The 18,664-nt window shown below is 37.4% G+C and overlaps 1 protein-coding gene across 15 annotated transcripts in view; it reads right to left on the bottom strand.

Annotated features, from left to right (window-relative positions):
* TRPM3 (transient receptor potential cation channel subfamily M member 3) overlaps positions 1-18,664 on the bottom strand; it is a 919,012-nt gene that overhangs the window by 333,617 nt on the left and 566,731 nt on the right. For 13 of the 15 annotated variants that reach the window (XM_074394685.1, XM_074394692.1, XM_074394688.1 and 10 more), the window contains exons 2-3: positions 5,876-5,955; positions 3,546-3,750 (exon numbers count right to left, since the gene is read on the bottom strand). In XM_074394685.1, coding sequence (XP_074250786.1) covers positions 3,546-3,750; positions 5,876-5,955 — 285 coding nt within the window. Of the gene's footprint in view, positions 1-3,545; positions 3,751-5,875; positions 5,956-10,534; positions 13,233-18,664 lie in introns of those variants that run through there. The other 2 variants (XM_074394691.1, XM_074394694.1) reach the window with 2 other exon arrangements.

Genomic DNA, 18,664 nt, shown 5'->3' with positions numbered 1-18,664 from the left:
TTTCCCTTCCACTGTGAAATATTATAATAGACATATAGCATATATTTGCTCTGTGATATGGGAGAAATCACTTAATTATTTTCGGCCTCAGTAGCTTACTCTGTCATGTAGGAATCACAATACTACTGTTATAAACGTAAAAGAAGGTGACATAGGTAAGTACTTGGCACAGTGCCAGGGACGTAGTAGCTGTTCTGTATATTTTAGTTGTTGTTATTATTGTGATTAACATTATTTGCTATAGATTCTGAAAGCAATTGCACAAGTATTTTAATACTATGAAGGATACACATTCTAATAAACTGACTTGGAGTTCCAGTCTCCAGAGTTAGGGTCTGTCAAATGTACTACAAATTTCCAAGAGGAGAAAAAGAAAAAAACAAAAAAGGAAAGTCATATAATGAGAAGGGATCTTGGTTTTTTCCACCATAACAGAATACCCATGGCAGCTGTTCAGTGATTGATGGGTAACAGTGTCTCACTTACTGTTTTGCTGGAGTGAATAGATATAGGAGGTTGACTGAAAGTGGAAGTCAAGGTGTGTAATATGGTGATCCACAGACCACAGATCTTTGTTAGTGATGGGCTGGTGCCCTAGTCCCACCCACCTCTCAGTGACTGTTACCAATGCCATTCACTAGAACAGAGCCGATAGCTGACTTAAGCAGCCTAGCATCCCTATGGAAATATTCTAACACATCTCTGGACTCCTGGGAAGGAAAGGAAGCTGTTTCACTACTCTTTGTTATTTTCATAAGTAGTTATTATTTTCATAAACATCTTGAGCACTAGCTATATACCAGCTACTTTTAATTTTCTCTCTAATCTTCATAAACATCAAATCAGGCAACTATGCTCACTTTATAGATAAGAAAACTTGAGGCTCAGCTAAGTTAAATGGTTTTATCAAGACTTTCTGGTTAAACAGTGAGAGAGTGAAGGCTGAGATCCAGTTCTGTCTGACCTCAAGATCATGCATCTTAACCATTCACAAAGCCTCTCTTTCAGGTACAGTAATGCTGACAGCAAATATGTGTTCAGCTTTAACACCAGACAGTATTCTAAGTGCTTAACATGTATTGACACATTTAATCATGGAGATAGCCATATGAAAGAGGAATTACTATCCTCATTTTACAAGTGAGGAAACTGAGGCAGTAGGAAGCTAAGGAAACTGAGTCCCATAGCCTGTTAGTGACAGTCAGGCTGTAAATAAAATGTAGTGTGGCTTCAGATGCTGTGGTCAACCAGCAGGCTAAGGGGTGAGAACTTCTGGAATAACTTAAAAATATTAACTGAAAAAGTATAATTTGGCTTTCTAAAATAATATACAACACATGTGTATCTGAATGAGTATCTTTCAAAATATTTTGTCAAAATGTTTTTGCAATTTCATTTAGAGACTGAAGCAAATAATAGTGATGATAGTACTAATAATATAAATAGCAGCTAGATTAATTTTACATTTATTATGTGCCCAGCATTGTGCCAAATGCCTTAATAAGTCATCTCATTTAATGCTTATGACAGTAATGCCAACAATTTATGCAACAGAATAAAATTATTGAGGCTCAAAAAATTTATTTTCTCCATGTCATAGCATTATATAATGGTTCTGGGTTAAATTCGTATTATCTAAATCCACAATCTACATTCTTCACTTCTAAACTCCTAATACTTAACTATTAACACTCCATTTTTAAAAGATATTTTTTAATAGTGGAAAACTTCATCTTCATAGAATAGATTGGACTTGTAAAAACCAGTAGAAGTTAACTGTGACTAAGCTCTTGGTTTTATGAACTTCAGTTATTTTGAATTCATTTTCCATTAAAACTATCATTTGATGAAAACACAGACTGCTTTTCTCTTGTGATCTATAAACTGTCTGAAATTAGTCCCCAAAAGACAGATGAATGCACATTTGGACAATGGCAGCATCATGGTCATCAGATATCTCCTAAGGTGACAACTCTGAGGGAATGCTCTTACTTACAGGCATATTCATGCTCCATATCTGACACTAACTCTTAGCAGTGGAAATGATGACCACAGGCATATCATACGTCTACTGGGTTAATGACATGAGGCTTGCAGGCACTATTCAAGCATCCTGTGAAGGCACTGGTGTACCACTCTACAATGATTATTGCCCAGAAAGCCACATCCTCACTGACAGCACTTTTCTTGCAGGGAGAACTTGCATGACTTTTAACACGTGGTTTCAGAGAATCTACATTGTATAAGGGTCAATCCCGTACTATGAACGCTGACTGCTGAACTGGGGACACTTAATAATCTTGTGTGGGCAAAGGTGTCTCTTAAGGGAGTGAGGAAGTTGACAGATTTCCATTTCCTTTAGCTCTGTATAGGCCAAGACTACTTAACTCATTCATTGTTTTCCCAAGCCTTGCTGGAGGTTGCAAATAGCATCATTTTCTTTCTAAAATATAGTTCAGAATTGGTTTTAATTTAATATATAACTCAGAATTATATTTCATAGAAAAGAAGTATGAAAATAGCTCAGTCAGCCATTCTTGGTAAAGAAATTACTGCAGTGGCGGGGGTAAGGGACGGGGATAGGGGAAGAGATGAGAGACAGGGAAGAGAGAGGCGAGAAAAGAGAATAAAGAGGTGGATTAATTGCACATTTTTAGACTGCTGTTTATGTGAGGTGACTCCCTTGTGTTTTGTAGCATGCTTTTTTAAGCAAAATTTTTTCCTCTAGATTCAAAAAACTCTTTGACATGCCTAAGAACAGTCATTTCCTGCTCTACCCTAAGCTAATTTTCTTTCTCTCTTTTAACAGTTAGAAGTAAGCTTGTTGGACAATAGCATCTAGAATTCTCATAACACGTGCTAGACAAATTCCATCAGCTAACTAGGAAGTGGCTCATGATGAAAGGTGAAATTCAAAAGTAAGAACTCTTAGAAGTCACATTCGCATATTTCCTACAGTCTTCCCAACTGAAAAAAAATGCTTTTTATGTGGAATCTTCTAGAATATTATTGAGCACAGCTGCTTGGCGAAAAAGCACTTAATTTGGATAGCAAGATTTAGAACAAGGAAAGAAATAGGTGGAGTTAATCATTTCTATTTTGAATTAAGAGAAATGTTAGTTACCAACAGAACAAAATAGAAGTGTAAAGGCAACACATTCTCACCAAAGGGGAAAAAAAAGGAGTTCGTAAAATATGTCTTAATGGATAAGACCCAGAAAATAATATAATAAACAATGAATAACTATTGCAAGCTATTTAAAAACAATTAATAATATGAGTCACTGTGTCTGTAATTATCTAAAAGTCACGAATTATTTAAAAGTCACTAATTACTTTAAAAATCCCAGGAAGAAATTTTCCCCCATTTCATAGAGAAAGAGCTGAGACACACAAGGTCAGGGGACTCAGAGCAGGTCACCTCATCAGACAGTGGCAGAGTTGAGATTAGGCCCAAAGACTAAATTTCAGGCTCTTAACCACCCCTTTGCGGGACTTGAGAGTTGACATAGCATTTGGGAGCAGCTGAATGGCTGTCTGATTACCATGGCTTTGTTGGAATGGCCGCCTCCTTGGAACTCAATGGTCCCAAAAGCATCGGTAGGGCTGAGTTGAGTGTGTTTGCTGATAGACCACTTTTCAGACTGGATGTCATTTCGGGAGAGGCGACTTTCGTTTTTCTCATTCTGAAGCACAGAGATACTGGGGGTGAGGCCAACATGCTGGCCTATCAGACGCCCACAGCAACACCTATAACAGAAGAGGTTAAAGTGAATCCCTGGTATTAGTTACTATTGTAATACACACTTCAGGCAACGTGCTGGAGAAATCTACAGTTTGTACCAATACCTGTCAGTCAATTCTCAGGTAGAATTCTACTATGTGGCGACTCTATCAGGCATTGGTAAATGTAGGCTTTCCATAATACACATATCTTTTTTTTTTCTCCCCTCTCCCCATTTTCCTTTAGCTGTGTAAGCTGTGATATGCCTCCTGTCCTTCTCCACCCACCTCTTTTGCACCTGGCGTTTTGTTCAGGATTGGACCCTGCAAACAAAAGTGCTCTGGCTTTTTCTACTTCTCACTCAGCCCATCTATCAGATCTACCGAAGCACGAAGGTCTCTGAAGAGCTTTGAGGGGGAGAAGTTTAACATGCACATTTAAATGAGAAATCTCACTTATATGTGAGTCACAGCTGAACTTGTCTCTTCCCAATTGACATTTGCTGTCAAATATTCAATTCTGAGAATAAAAATCTGCAGGCTTAAGTGTTCTTGACAAAATAATGAAAAGAAATTCATGATATATTTGAAAACTTAAACTTTGCTCTATCATGAAAATGTTCTTCACACATTACTATGACTACCTTCATGACTATTAGTAGTAATAGTTAAAATATATAGCTGCCATTTATTAAAAACTAACCATTTAGCACCCATTGTATAGATGAAATACCATAGTTTAGAAGGTTAGGTAATTTGTGCAAGGTTACACAGGCAGTCTCTAAGACTCTGTAGTCTCTCTCTCTCTCTGTCTCTCTCTCTCTCTATATTTATATATTTTATATATATATATATATAAAATATGTATTTTTTATATATATATATAAAATACGTATTTTATATATATATATATATGTATATATATATATATATAATATGTATATATATGTTTTTTAGACAAATTCTCGCTCTGTTGCCAGGCGCTAGGCTGGAGTGCAGTGGCGCGATCTCGGCTCACTGCAACCTCCACTTCCCGGGTTCAAGCAATTCTCCTGCCTCAGCCTACCAAGTAGCTGGGACCACAGGTGTGCACCCCCATGCGCAGCTAATTTTTGTATTTTTTTAGTAGAGATGGGGTTTCACCATGGTCTCAATCTCTTGATCTTGTGATCCGCCTGCCTCGGCCTCCCAAAGTGCTGAGATTACAGGCTTGAGCCACTGAGCGGGGCCCTGTAGTCTATATTTTAAACTGATTTGTTTAACTGCCCATTCATAAAGGCATTTCAGACATATATATATATTTGCTACTTTATCCCAAATGCTTCTTATCTTACATGTTGTTGACGTTATCTTACATATTGTGGATCCTCAGGAAGGTAAGTAGGATACTAACCATGTGCGTTAAATGGGAATCTGAAAGTCTACAGTCTAGTTAGAAATCTGCTAGGAGATTTTTTATTTAAAAGTTTCCTTTTTTCCTATTGCAGAACATGTTGGTACAAACCAAGCATTTGGAGGAAGTACTTAAAGGGAAAAAACCAATAACCACAACAAAAAACCATAACCCACTGTTATATAAGGTGATAAATTCCTTCCACAATGGTATGTATGTTTTTCTTTATAGGCGTTTAGATTAAGAATTAATTGCAGGCAGGCCGGGCGTGGTGGCTCACGCCTATAATCCCAGCACTTTGGGAGGCCGAGGCGGGTGGATCACGAGGTCAAGAGATCAAGACCATCCTGGTCAACAAGGTTAAACCCCGTCTCTACTAAAAATATGAAAATTAGCTGGGCATGGTGGCTCGTGCCTGTAGTCCCAGCTACTCGGGAGGCTGAGGCAGGAGAATTGCCTGAACCCAGGAGGCGGAGGTTGCGGTGAGCCGTGGTCGTGCCATTGCACTCCAGCCTGGGTAACAAGAGCGAAACTCCATCTCGAAAAAAAAAAAAAAAAAAAAAAAAAAAGAATTAATTGTAGGCACGACATACTATATGGAATGTATAAATAAGATTGCTTCAAAGATGCCCAGAAACAATTTTAAAAAAGGTATTTGATTTGACAATATTTCCCTTGCAACAGGTCATGATTACTCTTGTGGGTTTTTTGTATAATTACTGCTTCATGTTCTCAACACATTACAGACAGCAAGATTACCTATGGGGGTCTTTGGTGCTGGGTATGATGTGGACACATTCTCTTTTATAAAATGCTCTTTCTATCCAGGATTTCTGAGCCTGAAAAAGAAAACAAAAAAAGAGGAAAGGTGAGCATACCATGAAATATTTTTAACTAGAAAGCAAAATTTCATAATCATATAATAGGCTAGTATATTACAAATTGAAATTGTAGTTATTTCACACATAAACACTGCATACGACAAAATCAGTTACACCCGGTACCTGCTGATTAGGTTATTTAACATCACAATATTGAGAATTAAAGAAACTGGCCATAATAAAAAAAGTTATTGATGGAATCATATACAAATTCAAAAAAGAAAGACAATGCTATTTGCAGAGAAAATAAATTTGGAGGGATAGAATAGTATGTTTGAAATCTTATAGAAAACAAGTATTCACTAGTGGGAAGAAATACATCTAAATAAGTATAAAGTTTTCATGGCTGACCCATTAGATCTTCTTTGTAAAAGGAAAGAAAAATGGCAAGAGAATTATATAACTCAAAAGACCTAATATATCACCATGCTTTTTTCTAATTAGCAGTGCTAAGTATAGAGGGGGAAAAGAAGAATATAAAAGCATGAGGAAGAAAAATGTTTTCATCATAGTCCAAAATTTTTAAAATCATAGTCCAATGGCTTTGGAAAGAAGATAGCACATTTTTTTTTTTTTTTTTGGACCCCACAAGCCCTTCAGCACAGCATGTACAGCTTCTTAGAATGGGCACTATTGGGTCCGTCCACCCGGAAGTCCTGCCACTGAGATTTGGTTCTCACATGGACAAAGGGTGATCTGGAAAACTGTACAATCTCTGTTCCAAAGCCGTTGTCCATCCTGCATCCCTTTGTGGTTTTCTTTACCAGCATTTGAAATAGTAGAGGAGTCTCCCATGAAATTCAATAAGCTGCTCAGAAGATTTCTTCTTTAAGCGTTTAAGATGGAAGTTGCTAGAGCAACTTGTAATGTTAATTCTACATGGCGTCATCTTCTCTCTAAGGCAGCATCAGTACTAAATTAATACTCTTATATACAGGGCTAAAGCACAACTGAGCTGTTGACTTGATCTGCCTTGATGACTGGTGATAACTGTTATAAGCCCCCATGTGTTGGCTATAATTAATCTTGACTCTGCCAATGACTCAAACGTCTATAAGCTGTGCTAAATTCTGGTTGGTCCTCAGTACTTCAGTCTTGCACCTCCCTCCTCTCTCACGAGGGAGGTCTAGGCAAGAATGGGGCACTGAAGGCAGTAATTGCCTAATACTCATGACAATGCATATTTCACAAGGAGCACCATGAGCCACGCTTGAGGGGCACAAAGAAATTGCATCCTGTTTTGGTAATGGTCAATATCTGGTGGCATAATTTCTGGGTATTCATGTATTGTCCACATGAGAAAAAGCACCCACCCTATCTCAGAGACCCTCAGGTCCACATGGGCCTCTGCATTCTCATATCACAAAGGTAACATTTGCAGTTTTGTCTTACAGCTAAACATGAAAAGTTCCCAATGTCTATTCTCAAATATTTTTCTTTTTGAACAGGTAGAAAAGGCTAGTGGCTACATCTTTGCAACAAAAATGAGCTTAGCAGCATAGACAGCCAGTCTCTCTCTTTGTAAAAAGCCTGTTAGCTAAACTATTCATAGGCCATGATTTTTCTCTAGACACTGAATGCTTTCATTGATAATATCTCTTGGCAGAAAGATGGTAAAATGTTCTTTACTGGACATTTGAAACCAACTTTTCCTGCACTTTAGAGAGCAGAAAAAGGAGAAATTACTTTCCTTCTCTTTTTGTGTTCAACTTTGGCCAGCATTCAGAAGGCTCTCTGTGGGAGAACATCTGGGAATTTTAGAGTGCTGACTTATACTCCCTGAGAGAAAGTGGAACAGGCTTTCTCGTTGGTAGAGCATGAAGTTTGCATTCAGAAAAGGTGTGAGTGGGACTCTGTGGCCTGGAGAAAGTTACGTGATTTCTTTGATCCTCAGTTTTCCTCATCTTTAAAATGGACACAATAGCAATACCTGAAACATAGCATTGTTGTCATGATTTTAGGGGTACCATGCTTTGCTCCAAGAAGAAAGACCTGTCTGGGGTTGATTCTGGTACTAAAAGTTCAGATGAAGCCTCAGATGAGGGGACTATGAAATTGCTGTAAGAGACCCAACCTAAATTGATCTTCTTTTGAGTTGGGAATGATAGGAGCTCACAAGCCCTGGCTGGCCACTAACAAGATATATAGGAAGCTTATTTTACATTTTGGAACCTCTTCTATGTCATGTGGATAATTCCAGGTACTTGGAAGAGTTGTTGGGATAATCAAATCAGATGATGATTCAGATACAGCACCTGGCACATGTAGTAGGAGTGCAATAGGTAGTAACAATGGCTAACATTCAGTAAGAGTGCATCATGCGCCTGGTCTTGTACCAAATATATTAATACATTGTCTCCCTGGATCCCATAAAGACTCTGTGAGCAAAGCACCACTTTTATATCCATTTTACCAATAAAGAAACTGAGGCAGAGAAGTGCAGCAAATAAGTTCTAAAGCTGGAGCTTGAACTTGAACAGTCTGGCTCCAGAGTTCACACTCTTACCTGCTCTGCTAAACTGCTCTTATAACATTAGATGTTATTGATATGAAATACCCTTCCAATGGACAGTGCTAACTGAGCATGCCCAGGAGTACATGCCCTGGCATTTGGACAGAGATGGACTCCCAGAGACGGGTCTTGGACCCAGTTCATTCTGCATCTTTCACCTTCTCATTCCCCTCTTCCAGTCCCCACATGTGCAGGAATGAATACTCTTGCTATGTCTTCTTTCTTTCTCCTTGGGGTAAAGGATGAAGGTGGGACATTAGGAAGACACCAGAATATGAGAAATAGCTATACAACAAAGAACTGTAAGCACAAGACTCCTCACTTAAGAATCTGGGCTACATTGAAAAATGGATTAGACTTTTCAATGATATCTTCCCTATGTTTCTTGCTCATGGATCCCATTGTTAACTTGGAAAGCACTGGGAGGTTTAATCAGATGATGTGTGGTAAGAATTCGTACATATGGATTGCCAGCTAGTTAACATTTCAGTAAAAAAGTAATTTGATTTGTGTGTAGTTTTGCTACTAAATTACCTTCTCAAAGGTGAAATGCTACATCATCGTTAGCAAAAAGACTGAGAATCCATTTCTATTTCCTATTATTAGCAGATTAATCATTTCCCTTGAAAAGGCACAGAAAATTGGGAAGGAAACAAAAGAGAAACAAAACATTAAGAAATCTTCCCATCATTCATAATTAAATTGGATTTTTTTCTTTGAGTAGCAAAGTAAAATACACAATTGAAAGAATGCAGGTGTAATACATGTATTAGGAATTCTATAAAATATCATGTATAATTACTATATTATGAGCTTTGCTTTATCATGCTTTTATTCAGGTCTTTAGTATGAACATCATAAATTAGATTTTTACATTTATTTTCTTGGAGAGAGCATTCTGATATTTAATCATGGTTTAACTTGTCTCCTAAACAAATTCATTTTCTCTGTTTGAAGGCTTTGAACTACTCAACGTGAAGGTATATATTTTGATTCAACATTCAACATCCAACTCAGTTAGCTCAGAATAGTTATTACCATTGTTAGAAACCATGAAATAGTTTTGATATGCTATGTTTCTAGCTGACCCTTTAATTCTCTTTTAATACAAAACTTAAACAGACATCATGTCTTAAAATCTTTTCTTTTAAAATATATTTTGGAAGTCTCCTGTACGCTTAGAAAAGATGGTTTCTATTGGGCCTCAGAAAATCTTTCTGTACATTCTTTTCTAAAGGTAGAATGGTCACATAACCATGACTGAGTTTGTGAAGGACTGGCTATTTTCTTTCTTGTCTTTCTGCATTACCAGTCATGTGTGATGTGTAATAATGAAAGTGTTTTTCAAAGGCTAAAAATTAAAAGATATCATATTCAAAACAGACATAAGGACACTCACATTGAACAAAGTATAATGATTACCCTCAAAGAATAAAGCAATGCTAATTTTGAAAGTTAAATACACAGTCAATAAAGCATCAAAATAATGGAAACAAAAGTCTGCAAATATTGCTTAAAAAAATAAGTCCTTTAATGTAAGCAGGAGTCAATGTTTTTCACAAAGTCTTTACTACAAATGTTAGTCCCCAAACTACTCTGAATCTTCTTACTATCGAATCAAGTTTTCCAGGCAGGAAGATTTACAAGCACATACACACAGGATATATTAAATCCATTTCTAAAAAGCCTTGAAAAGTACTGTTGCAATCTCCTCTTCAGCAGGGCAATGTAACAGAAGGACAGCCACTCAGACCAGTAATTACAAGATTAGGAAGAAGAGTCCACCAACTTTATAGAAAGAAATTACAAGAAAAGTTTTGCAAAGCTTTCCATTGTCACCCTCTCTTGTTTCCAATGTATACCCTGTCTTCATCAGCACAAATATCCCCAACCCAAAGGTACAAAATGCATATGTTCATTTTGCCCTTTCCCTCCACACCTCCCTAGGTGTTGATTTTTGGTCTTCCTCTAGGTCCCCAACATTGAGAAGTTGAACAAGAGAAAAGTTAGCTGAAATCATTTTACCTGAGCACTGGCTCTGGGTGCTGGCAACAGCAGTCCCCGGAGCAGCTCCTGTTGCTTTCATTTTGCTGCAGCTAGTGCTGGTCATTCTGTTAATAATGCTCTTATGACCGCCCACTGGAAAAAAAGTCACTTGTTCGGCTCTTCCCCCAAGAGACGTTTCAAGTAAGCAATGAACTTGGGCAGATTAGCCCCTTGGAATGTGCTGCTTCGGGATTAGCCTCACTAAGAGTCCCATGGACATTCCCTCCCAGCCCTCAAACACTGCTTGATTTGAACATCTAATCTGATGCCAGAAGAAAAACAAATCCCCGGAGAGATCGGATTTAACTGGCACAGGTCCTAACAGGCTCCCCACTCCCTTTTTCATTTTCCATTTTCAGAGAGAAAGCTTATGAAAGTGTGATAAGGTGTTCTGAGTTCTGAAAGTTCAACTTTGGAAAGCAAATCCTTCTAAAGAAACAGTGTATGAATGATCTGAGTGGTTTGAGCACACAAGCGGCATTGTTCCACCATCCCCAAAGAAAGGAATGATAGCATTTCTTTAAAGAGAAACTGCTAAAATCTCTGAGTGTTTCAATAGAATATTTTGGTTCCTGAATACAAGCCTAAGAAGAACGAAGTTGAAGTTTGCCGGGAACCTTCAGCACTTCTAAAATGTCAATAATAAAACTTGTCTGATCATGCTTCTCATCCTGCTGTCCCTCTGGCAATTCCAAGTGTATGTTTAGAAACACCTATAGTCCTGCTCCCTTATTAAAAAGAGGTAAACTGTGACCATGGTGGCATATGAATGCAGATCAAAAGTTGTGGTGCCATGATGTGTTTATTTGGGGTGGCCTCACAAAGAGATTCCAGCTGGTGTTCAGTCACAAAGAAAGGGCTCTTTCACATATCGTCCAAGAGTGGATAACTCAGATAATAGTATCCTTGACTAGATAAGTGAACAAGTTGGGGGAGAAAAGGGCTTCAAGTTCAAGAAGGCAAAACTACTTTTTAAAAAGTGAATACATGAGCACTTCGTCTCCAAAGGGCCTTTCTCTTCCCAAACACAGAGATAAGTGCTAAGAGATGGCATTCTTCCCTTTTCTTGTGGATGGTAAATCTGTGAGGGCAGTGAGGCTTTGGTTTTCATTTTTCTGTAATCCTCTGTTGCCTAGTTCGTGTCATGTGGACACTCAATAAGCATAATACTGGGAACTAAATGACTTATTTCAAACTTAAATGAAATCCTGAGCCATCTCTTTGGCCCTCTGCTCCTTTCAGGATCGATCTTCTTCAAAATCCTGTATTTTCTGATCTGTCACTTGCAAGGTTTCCCCAAAGAAAATAACAATAAACTACCTAGTGACTTTCAGCTGAGGAAACATTACAATAAGCAAGAACCAAGTGAAACATCACACTGAGCTTTAGCATTAAACACATGATGGAGGAAGTTCCCTTGCCTGTCTTTAGGAGTTGGCTACAGAATAACACATGATGACAGCCTTAATGACATATATACATACCCTTCTTTCTCTGCAGCTCTAATACTCCTAAGCACTTATTCCAAAGGAATCATCAGAGATGTGAACCCATAGAGATGTTCACTGCAGTATAATACAGAAAAAGTGGAAACAAATGAAGTCAATCAATAGGAGATGAATTAAAAGGTGTTTCATGCCATTTGGTGATCATAATTGGGTTTCAGAAGACTGCTTAATTACCTGAAGAAATAAACAGCTTCATGTTTTTATGTGAAAAAAGCAGGACATAAAATAGAAAGGGCAGAAAATTTATAAATTTTAAATAGATACAGAGGTGATAGGTTGGAAACATTTCTAAGGTGGTAACTGTAACTAATTTTTATTTTATTCCTTTTGCTTTTTTTATGTTTTCCAAAGTTTTCTCCTGTAACCATATATAGTCAGAAAATTATATTTTCTATAGTCAGAATTTTTTTTTTTCAATTCTCAAGCTTGACCATATGATAATAGGAGGTTATTGGGGATGAGTATCTCAGGAAGAGATGAAGGAAGGAGAATTCAGTAAGAAGATAGAGGGATCAGTGGGTAAGATTTGGAAAAGAAAGTCTTATAATGTATAGGGTAAGTTTTCTGGAGAAAGAGGAGGAGAACGGTAGGGAAGTGGGTAAATGAGAAGGAGAGAGCTGGGCAGGTGGACAGGCAAACACCTGAAAGATACACTAAGCTAGTAGGCTGTAGTGTGCCTGTGAGATTAAATAAATTGATTGTAGATCATCTTCCCAATGGAAGAAATATTTTAACAATTCAGCTTTCTCAATTTCCTTCTTCACTAGCTGCTACTCCAACGCTTCATCTGAATTACTTTAAACATTGAGTTACATATATATGGAGTCTTTAAATATCGCCTGCATATTCTTTTACCCTATTCTCGCCAGTCTTACTTGTTTTTGTGTTTGTTTTCCCTTAACAAAGATAAAAAATTATTCAACAGAGAACAGAATAAGAGGAGCCTTCCATGAACTTTATACCAAAGACAAAAATATTGCTGCCAGAATCCTGGGTATTTTGCATAAGTGAAAAAGGAAGTCCCTGGTGAGCTCAGCATTTTTTTCTGTGAGGTTGTAGATTATCTTCAGGACCATTTGATTTAAGAAGGTAATTAGCTCCAAAGAGACTCGTAGCTCTGGGCCACACTGTTCATATAGATCTTTATAAAATCTTGTACATCACTTGACAAGGCAACTCCTGACAGGGTATATTACCAACTTGTTTCAGATGTATTTTAGAGTGAATATAATTAGAGTAGTAATAAGAGGAAACCACTGGGGTAATGCTTACTGTGCTTCCTCTTCACTCCTTTCTTTATGCAATGGCAGATACCTTATTCTTTCCATTCATTGTTAAAGATAAATCACACCTGAAGAGAAAATACTAAAATGTTTGTACCGGTACATAACTCCATTTTTAAAAAGTGAAACCAGATTTTCTACCAGATTTGACATTTTCCATGCCAAAATCTAGTTACCATGCCAAAATCTAACTAGATATGAAAACGCATATTTCATTATTATAAAGACGTCCAAAGCATTATTTTTCTAGGATGTTAATATTCGACAACCGCATCAACTAAAAAGCATGATATAAAGTAGAGGTCAACAAACATTTTCTGGTTTTCTGCAAAGGGCCAGATGGCACATATTTTAGGATCTTTGAGGGTGATACAGTCTCTACAGTAATACTCAACTCTTGTCGTAGCATAAGAACTTCCAAAGCCTGGGCGCAGTGGCTCACACTCCTAATCCCAGCACTTTGGGAGGTTGAGGTGAGTGGATCACCTTAAGTCAGGAGTTTGAGACCAGCCTGACCAACATGGGGAAACCTCGTCTCTAATAAAAATACAAAATTAGCTGGGTGTGGTGGCAGAGGTTGCGCTGAGCTGAGAAAGCGTCATTGCACTCCAGCCTGGGCAACAAGAGCGAAACTCCGTCAAAAAAAAAAAAAAAAAACAAAACAAAAAACAAAAAACAAAAAAAAAACCTCCCATAAACAACAAATAAGTAAATGACCAAGGATTTTTTTCCAATAAAACAGGTAGTAGGCTGGAATTGGTCCTGGTCAACACTTGGTATAGAAAAAAGGGGTGTGAATGGTGATGTGTCAAGAAGAAAGAGGTAGTCTTGGACTTAAAAAACAGGCTCTCATGGCACCATTACTAGCTTGCCTTTGCTCTTTCTCAAGCATGTCAGGAAAGGTCTCCTTGAGGGAACTTTGCTCCTGTCATTCCTGTACCTGGACAGAACCATGCTCAGATACACCACATTTCACCCTCTTAGTACATCTGGACTGCTCAGAGGTCTTTCTTGACCATCCTATCTAAAAGCATATGGTGGTGTCATTTATTCCTTTGCTTCCCTTTATTTTCCTCATAGTCCCTCACATTACCTGCCATTATGCTGTGTCTTTGTTTTTTGTCTGTTTCCCCACTAGAATGTAAATTCCTGAGGGCAGTGATTTTGTAACCGATGACTAGATAAGTGAACAAATTGGGTGAAAAAGCAGCTCAATGATGTTGAGCTGATGTTGCCCCAGCTTATGTGGCCCCAGCACCTAGAACTGTGGCACATGGTTAGCACATAGAGGACACAGGCAAATCATCTGATTTCCTTGCACATTAATTCTTCATTAGAAAATGATGGCATTACGTGGACCAATGTTTTCTAAAGAAGGATTTGAGGGTGGTACCCAGATGGTATTATATTGTATGACTCTTCCCCTAATGGAAGTGTGACCAAAATAGGGAAGAGGAACCATGGTCATGGCGATTCCCTCTGGCAGTGGCCAGCTAAGCCTATCGAGGAACACAATGTTTGATGCAGAGTTTTAAAGAATGCAGAGGCATTGGTCAAGTACAGAAGGAAGAACCTCGCATTTCAATGAAGGGACACCATATTCAAAGTTTGAGAAGCCTAGAACAGCATGGTTCATGAGGGGAATAATCAAAATTTGGTTTTGATTATAAAACCATACAATATAATACAAATACTGTTGCTCAACGATATAATTTTTCCTTCTTGGAGTTGTGAAACAAATGAGTCCATCAAAAATATTTAATAAATGAGAGTAAAAATGATTTGTGGATAAGAGAAAATCATGATGGTAAAAGTGACCAAAGTTTGAGAAACACAGCACCAAGCCCTCTTAAATGTCCCTCAAGCTCCTTGCTTTTATTCTAAGCTTGGAAATAAACATATTGTGTTCTCTAACATTTAGGGATGCCATTGACCTATAAACGATGGCAGAGGACCAGGACAAAGTCTGCTGCCTCCAAAGAACACTGCCATCAGTGTGTTCTTTCTGAAACAATCAATGGCGCCATCCCTTGATCAATGCCCTTCAGTGGCTCCCCATCCAGCATAGTCAGCTCAGCATCTAAAGTCTGGCTCTGGCTCTGGAAGTATTTTTCTTCAAATTTCTTCATTTCTGTACAAATCTTTGTACTCATTATGCTCCAGCAAACCAAATTTTGATTATTCCCCTCATGAACCGTGCTGTTCTAGGCTTTTCAAACTTTGAATATGGTGTCCCTTCATTGAAATGCTAGGTTCTTCCTTCTGTACTTGACCAATGCCTCTGCATTCTTTAAAACTCTGCATCAAACATTGTGTTCCTTGATAGGCTTAGCTGGCCACTGCCAGAGGGAATCGCCATGACCATGGTTCCTCTTCCCTATTTTGGTCACACTTCCATAGGGGAAGAGTCATACAATATAATGCTTATTTTCATTCCGATATGTATAATCATCTGGTACCAGTTTCCACTGCAAATATACAGTATTCTAGGTCTACTATGGCATAACCAGAGTATTGTAACTTCGCCTGGAACACTTCCCTTCTTCCTTGTCCTATTCTTAACATTGTTTCTAGGAGAATACCAATTTTTCCTCCCTATAATTCACCTGAGGGGAATAATCTCTTTGTGGGGTGGAGTTACTTGTCCTAAAATTCACTTTATAGCCTCTAAACTGAAATCATACACACCTTAACATAAAGTCAGATTAGATTATGTTTTTATCATCTGATTGGGAAAAGATTGAATAAACTATGATTACAGTGATAAATTAAACTCATCTTTTGTTAATAGGTCATGCTGTGTAAATCATACTTAAATATATTCAAAATGTTTATGTAGCATGTCATTCTATATAGGCATTTTTATAAATAATTTTAAAATACACTTCTGTTTCTTTGGAAATTTGTTTCTTCATTATGAGGTGGTTAATCATTGCTTGGCAATAATACATCATATTTATAAATTGTTCTGCATTTCCCAAAATGTTATGGCATATGGAATTTCATGAAATCTTAACAAGATTGTATGGCAGATATTATAAAATTCCAGGATACAAATAAAAAACTGGGGTTAGCACTTTGGGAGGCCAAGGTGGGCGAATCACGAGGTCAGGAGGTTGAGACCATCCGTCAACATGGTGAAACCCCGTCTCTACTAAAAATACAAAAAAATTAGCTGGGTGTGGTGGTGTGCACCTGTAGTCTCAGCTACTCGGGAGGCTGAGGCAGGAGAATCGTGTGAATCCAGGAGGTACAGGTTGCACTGAGCTGAGTTCATGCTACTGCACTCCAGCCTGGCAACAGAGCAAGACTCCGTCTAAAAAAAAAAAAAAAACCAAACAACCAAAAAAACCCTGGGGCTTGGGGCTTATAGAGGTTAAGCATCATGCCAAAATTCTGTGTCGGCCATAGGCTTAGCTTGATATACCCAAAGCCCTCAGACATTTAATATAGAGTCCCAAATGCCTTATACTCTGGGACTGATTTTAGGGATGGTGAATGATGTTTTTCTTCTTTGTGGTAGAATAAGTACATTTTAATCATTCTGATCTTAACAAAAACATATATACTTCATCAACCTTAAAAGACAATGATGAAAAACTGAAATGAGGATGCAGGCTCCTATTTTAAAACTATCCTATTTATGGTCAAGGGTTAACCATGTGTTTCAATACAGTAGCAGTTTCCACACAATGTCTTAAAAACTTAAAAGCCATACAGATACACTTAGAGTCTTTACTGCTTTTGTCAGCCTAAAACCATAACTACAGTAGTGCCAACTCTATAAAACTAGTGTACATCTTTTAAAAAGTAGGATAAATTTTAACTGAAGAAGGAGGAAAGGCAAGGCAAGTTTATGAACAAAACATACTGAGATTGAGATTTGATATCCTCCTCAAGGGCCTGAAACTTTAAAACAACAGATCTGGATCAGTTGCTAGAAAACAGTCTAACTGTGATAATAATGTTAGTGCATAGGATGAATGGGAAGGTTTTCTATATTCAAGGAGGCTACGCTGGTAGGAGCTGTGACCTTGTCTTCTGTTAAGTAAATGCAGAGTTGCAGCAACATATTGTCATGATTTAAGTCCTTAATTCTGTTTAGCTTTCACAAATCATTCCTGAAATCTTCTGATTTTGTTAGAAGCCAAAGAAATGTGCTGAGTCACAAAATTGGAACATTTTATGTTGGGTAGAAATGTGGAATTTATGTGACAAATAATATCATAGATTCACAAGCTGATTTTAATTTTGTTTATCTCTTTGGCTGTGGAAGGATGAAGGGACAGACCAGAGGTGAGAATGAAAATATAGTTGCAAAGTTGCAAGAGCATTTGCAGTAGAGTTGTCATGTAAGAATTAACTACTTAAAAAAAAAAAAAAAAACTCAGTTTTTCTCTCTCTCTTTATCTATATGTATGTATAAATATATATTATATACGCACACCATTTTTATTTTTGTCATTTTTATTTTCTTTATTATCATTCCTAACTAAAGTGTTCTAGGAAGACATACTGATTTATTTTATTCAATGGATAATTCCAATTCTGAGGTCAAATTATTTATCCTCACAAAGTACAGACTTAAATTTGGCTGTTGGAGCTTATTTCTGAAATCCCTATTTTCTTTATCCATTCAAAGAAATAATAAGGCAGAGCGTGGGGGACACATGACTGATTAGGAGTCTCAAGATATGCAACCTAGCCATGACTTGTTTACAATGAGACATATGACCTTGGAGGAGTGACTTAATCTTGGTGATACTCAAGGTCAGCTCCAGTTCCTAGAGTTAGGATTCTGGGAATCTGCCTTACTGTTAGTCCCTCATTAATGTGTACAAAGTAGTTAGAGAGGCTTTTTGGAAAACAAGAGATCTTTTTAAATTTTCAGTTTTATGAATTCATGGAATTATTTCTTTGAGTAAACAAACAAAAATGTAGCAGAGCATACGGTTTTGTGCTTGCTTAGCACAAAGTACACAAAGAGATTTTGTGCTAAATAATTATTAATAAATAATTTCTGAAATAATTCTCACCAGACTCCAATCATCCTTAAGAACCACCCTGGTTGAAAAATTTGGCACATGTGTAAAATTTTAATTTGCTTTCAATGAGACTTCAAATATTATTAAGATGTTATTACAATTAATTAATAACTTTGCCATTGAGAGAATTTCCAAGAGTAGAACTTGGTATTCTTTTGCCTCATCCCCTACTAAATGATAAATCAAATCTTGACAATCATTCAGGTTAGAATATACAGAGACTGTCCATGATTTATAAGGTTTTTTTTTTTTTTAACCAATCGAAGAATTATT

The sequence above is a fragment of the Saimiri boliviensis genome, chromosome 2 (assembly GCF_048565385.1).
Source record: "Saimiri boliviensis isolate mSaiBol1 chromosome 2, mSaiBol1.pri, whole genome shotgun sequence".
NCBI classification, from domain to species: domain Eukaryota; kingdom Metazoa; phylum Chordata; class Mammalia; order Primates; family Cebidae; genus Saimiri; species Saimiri boliviensis.
The sequence above is the reverse complement of the archived record's forward strand: the minus strand, read 5'-3'. Positions and strand labels throughout refer to the sequence as shown.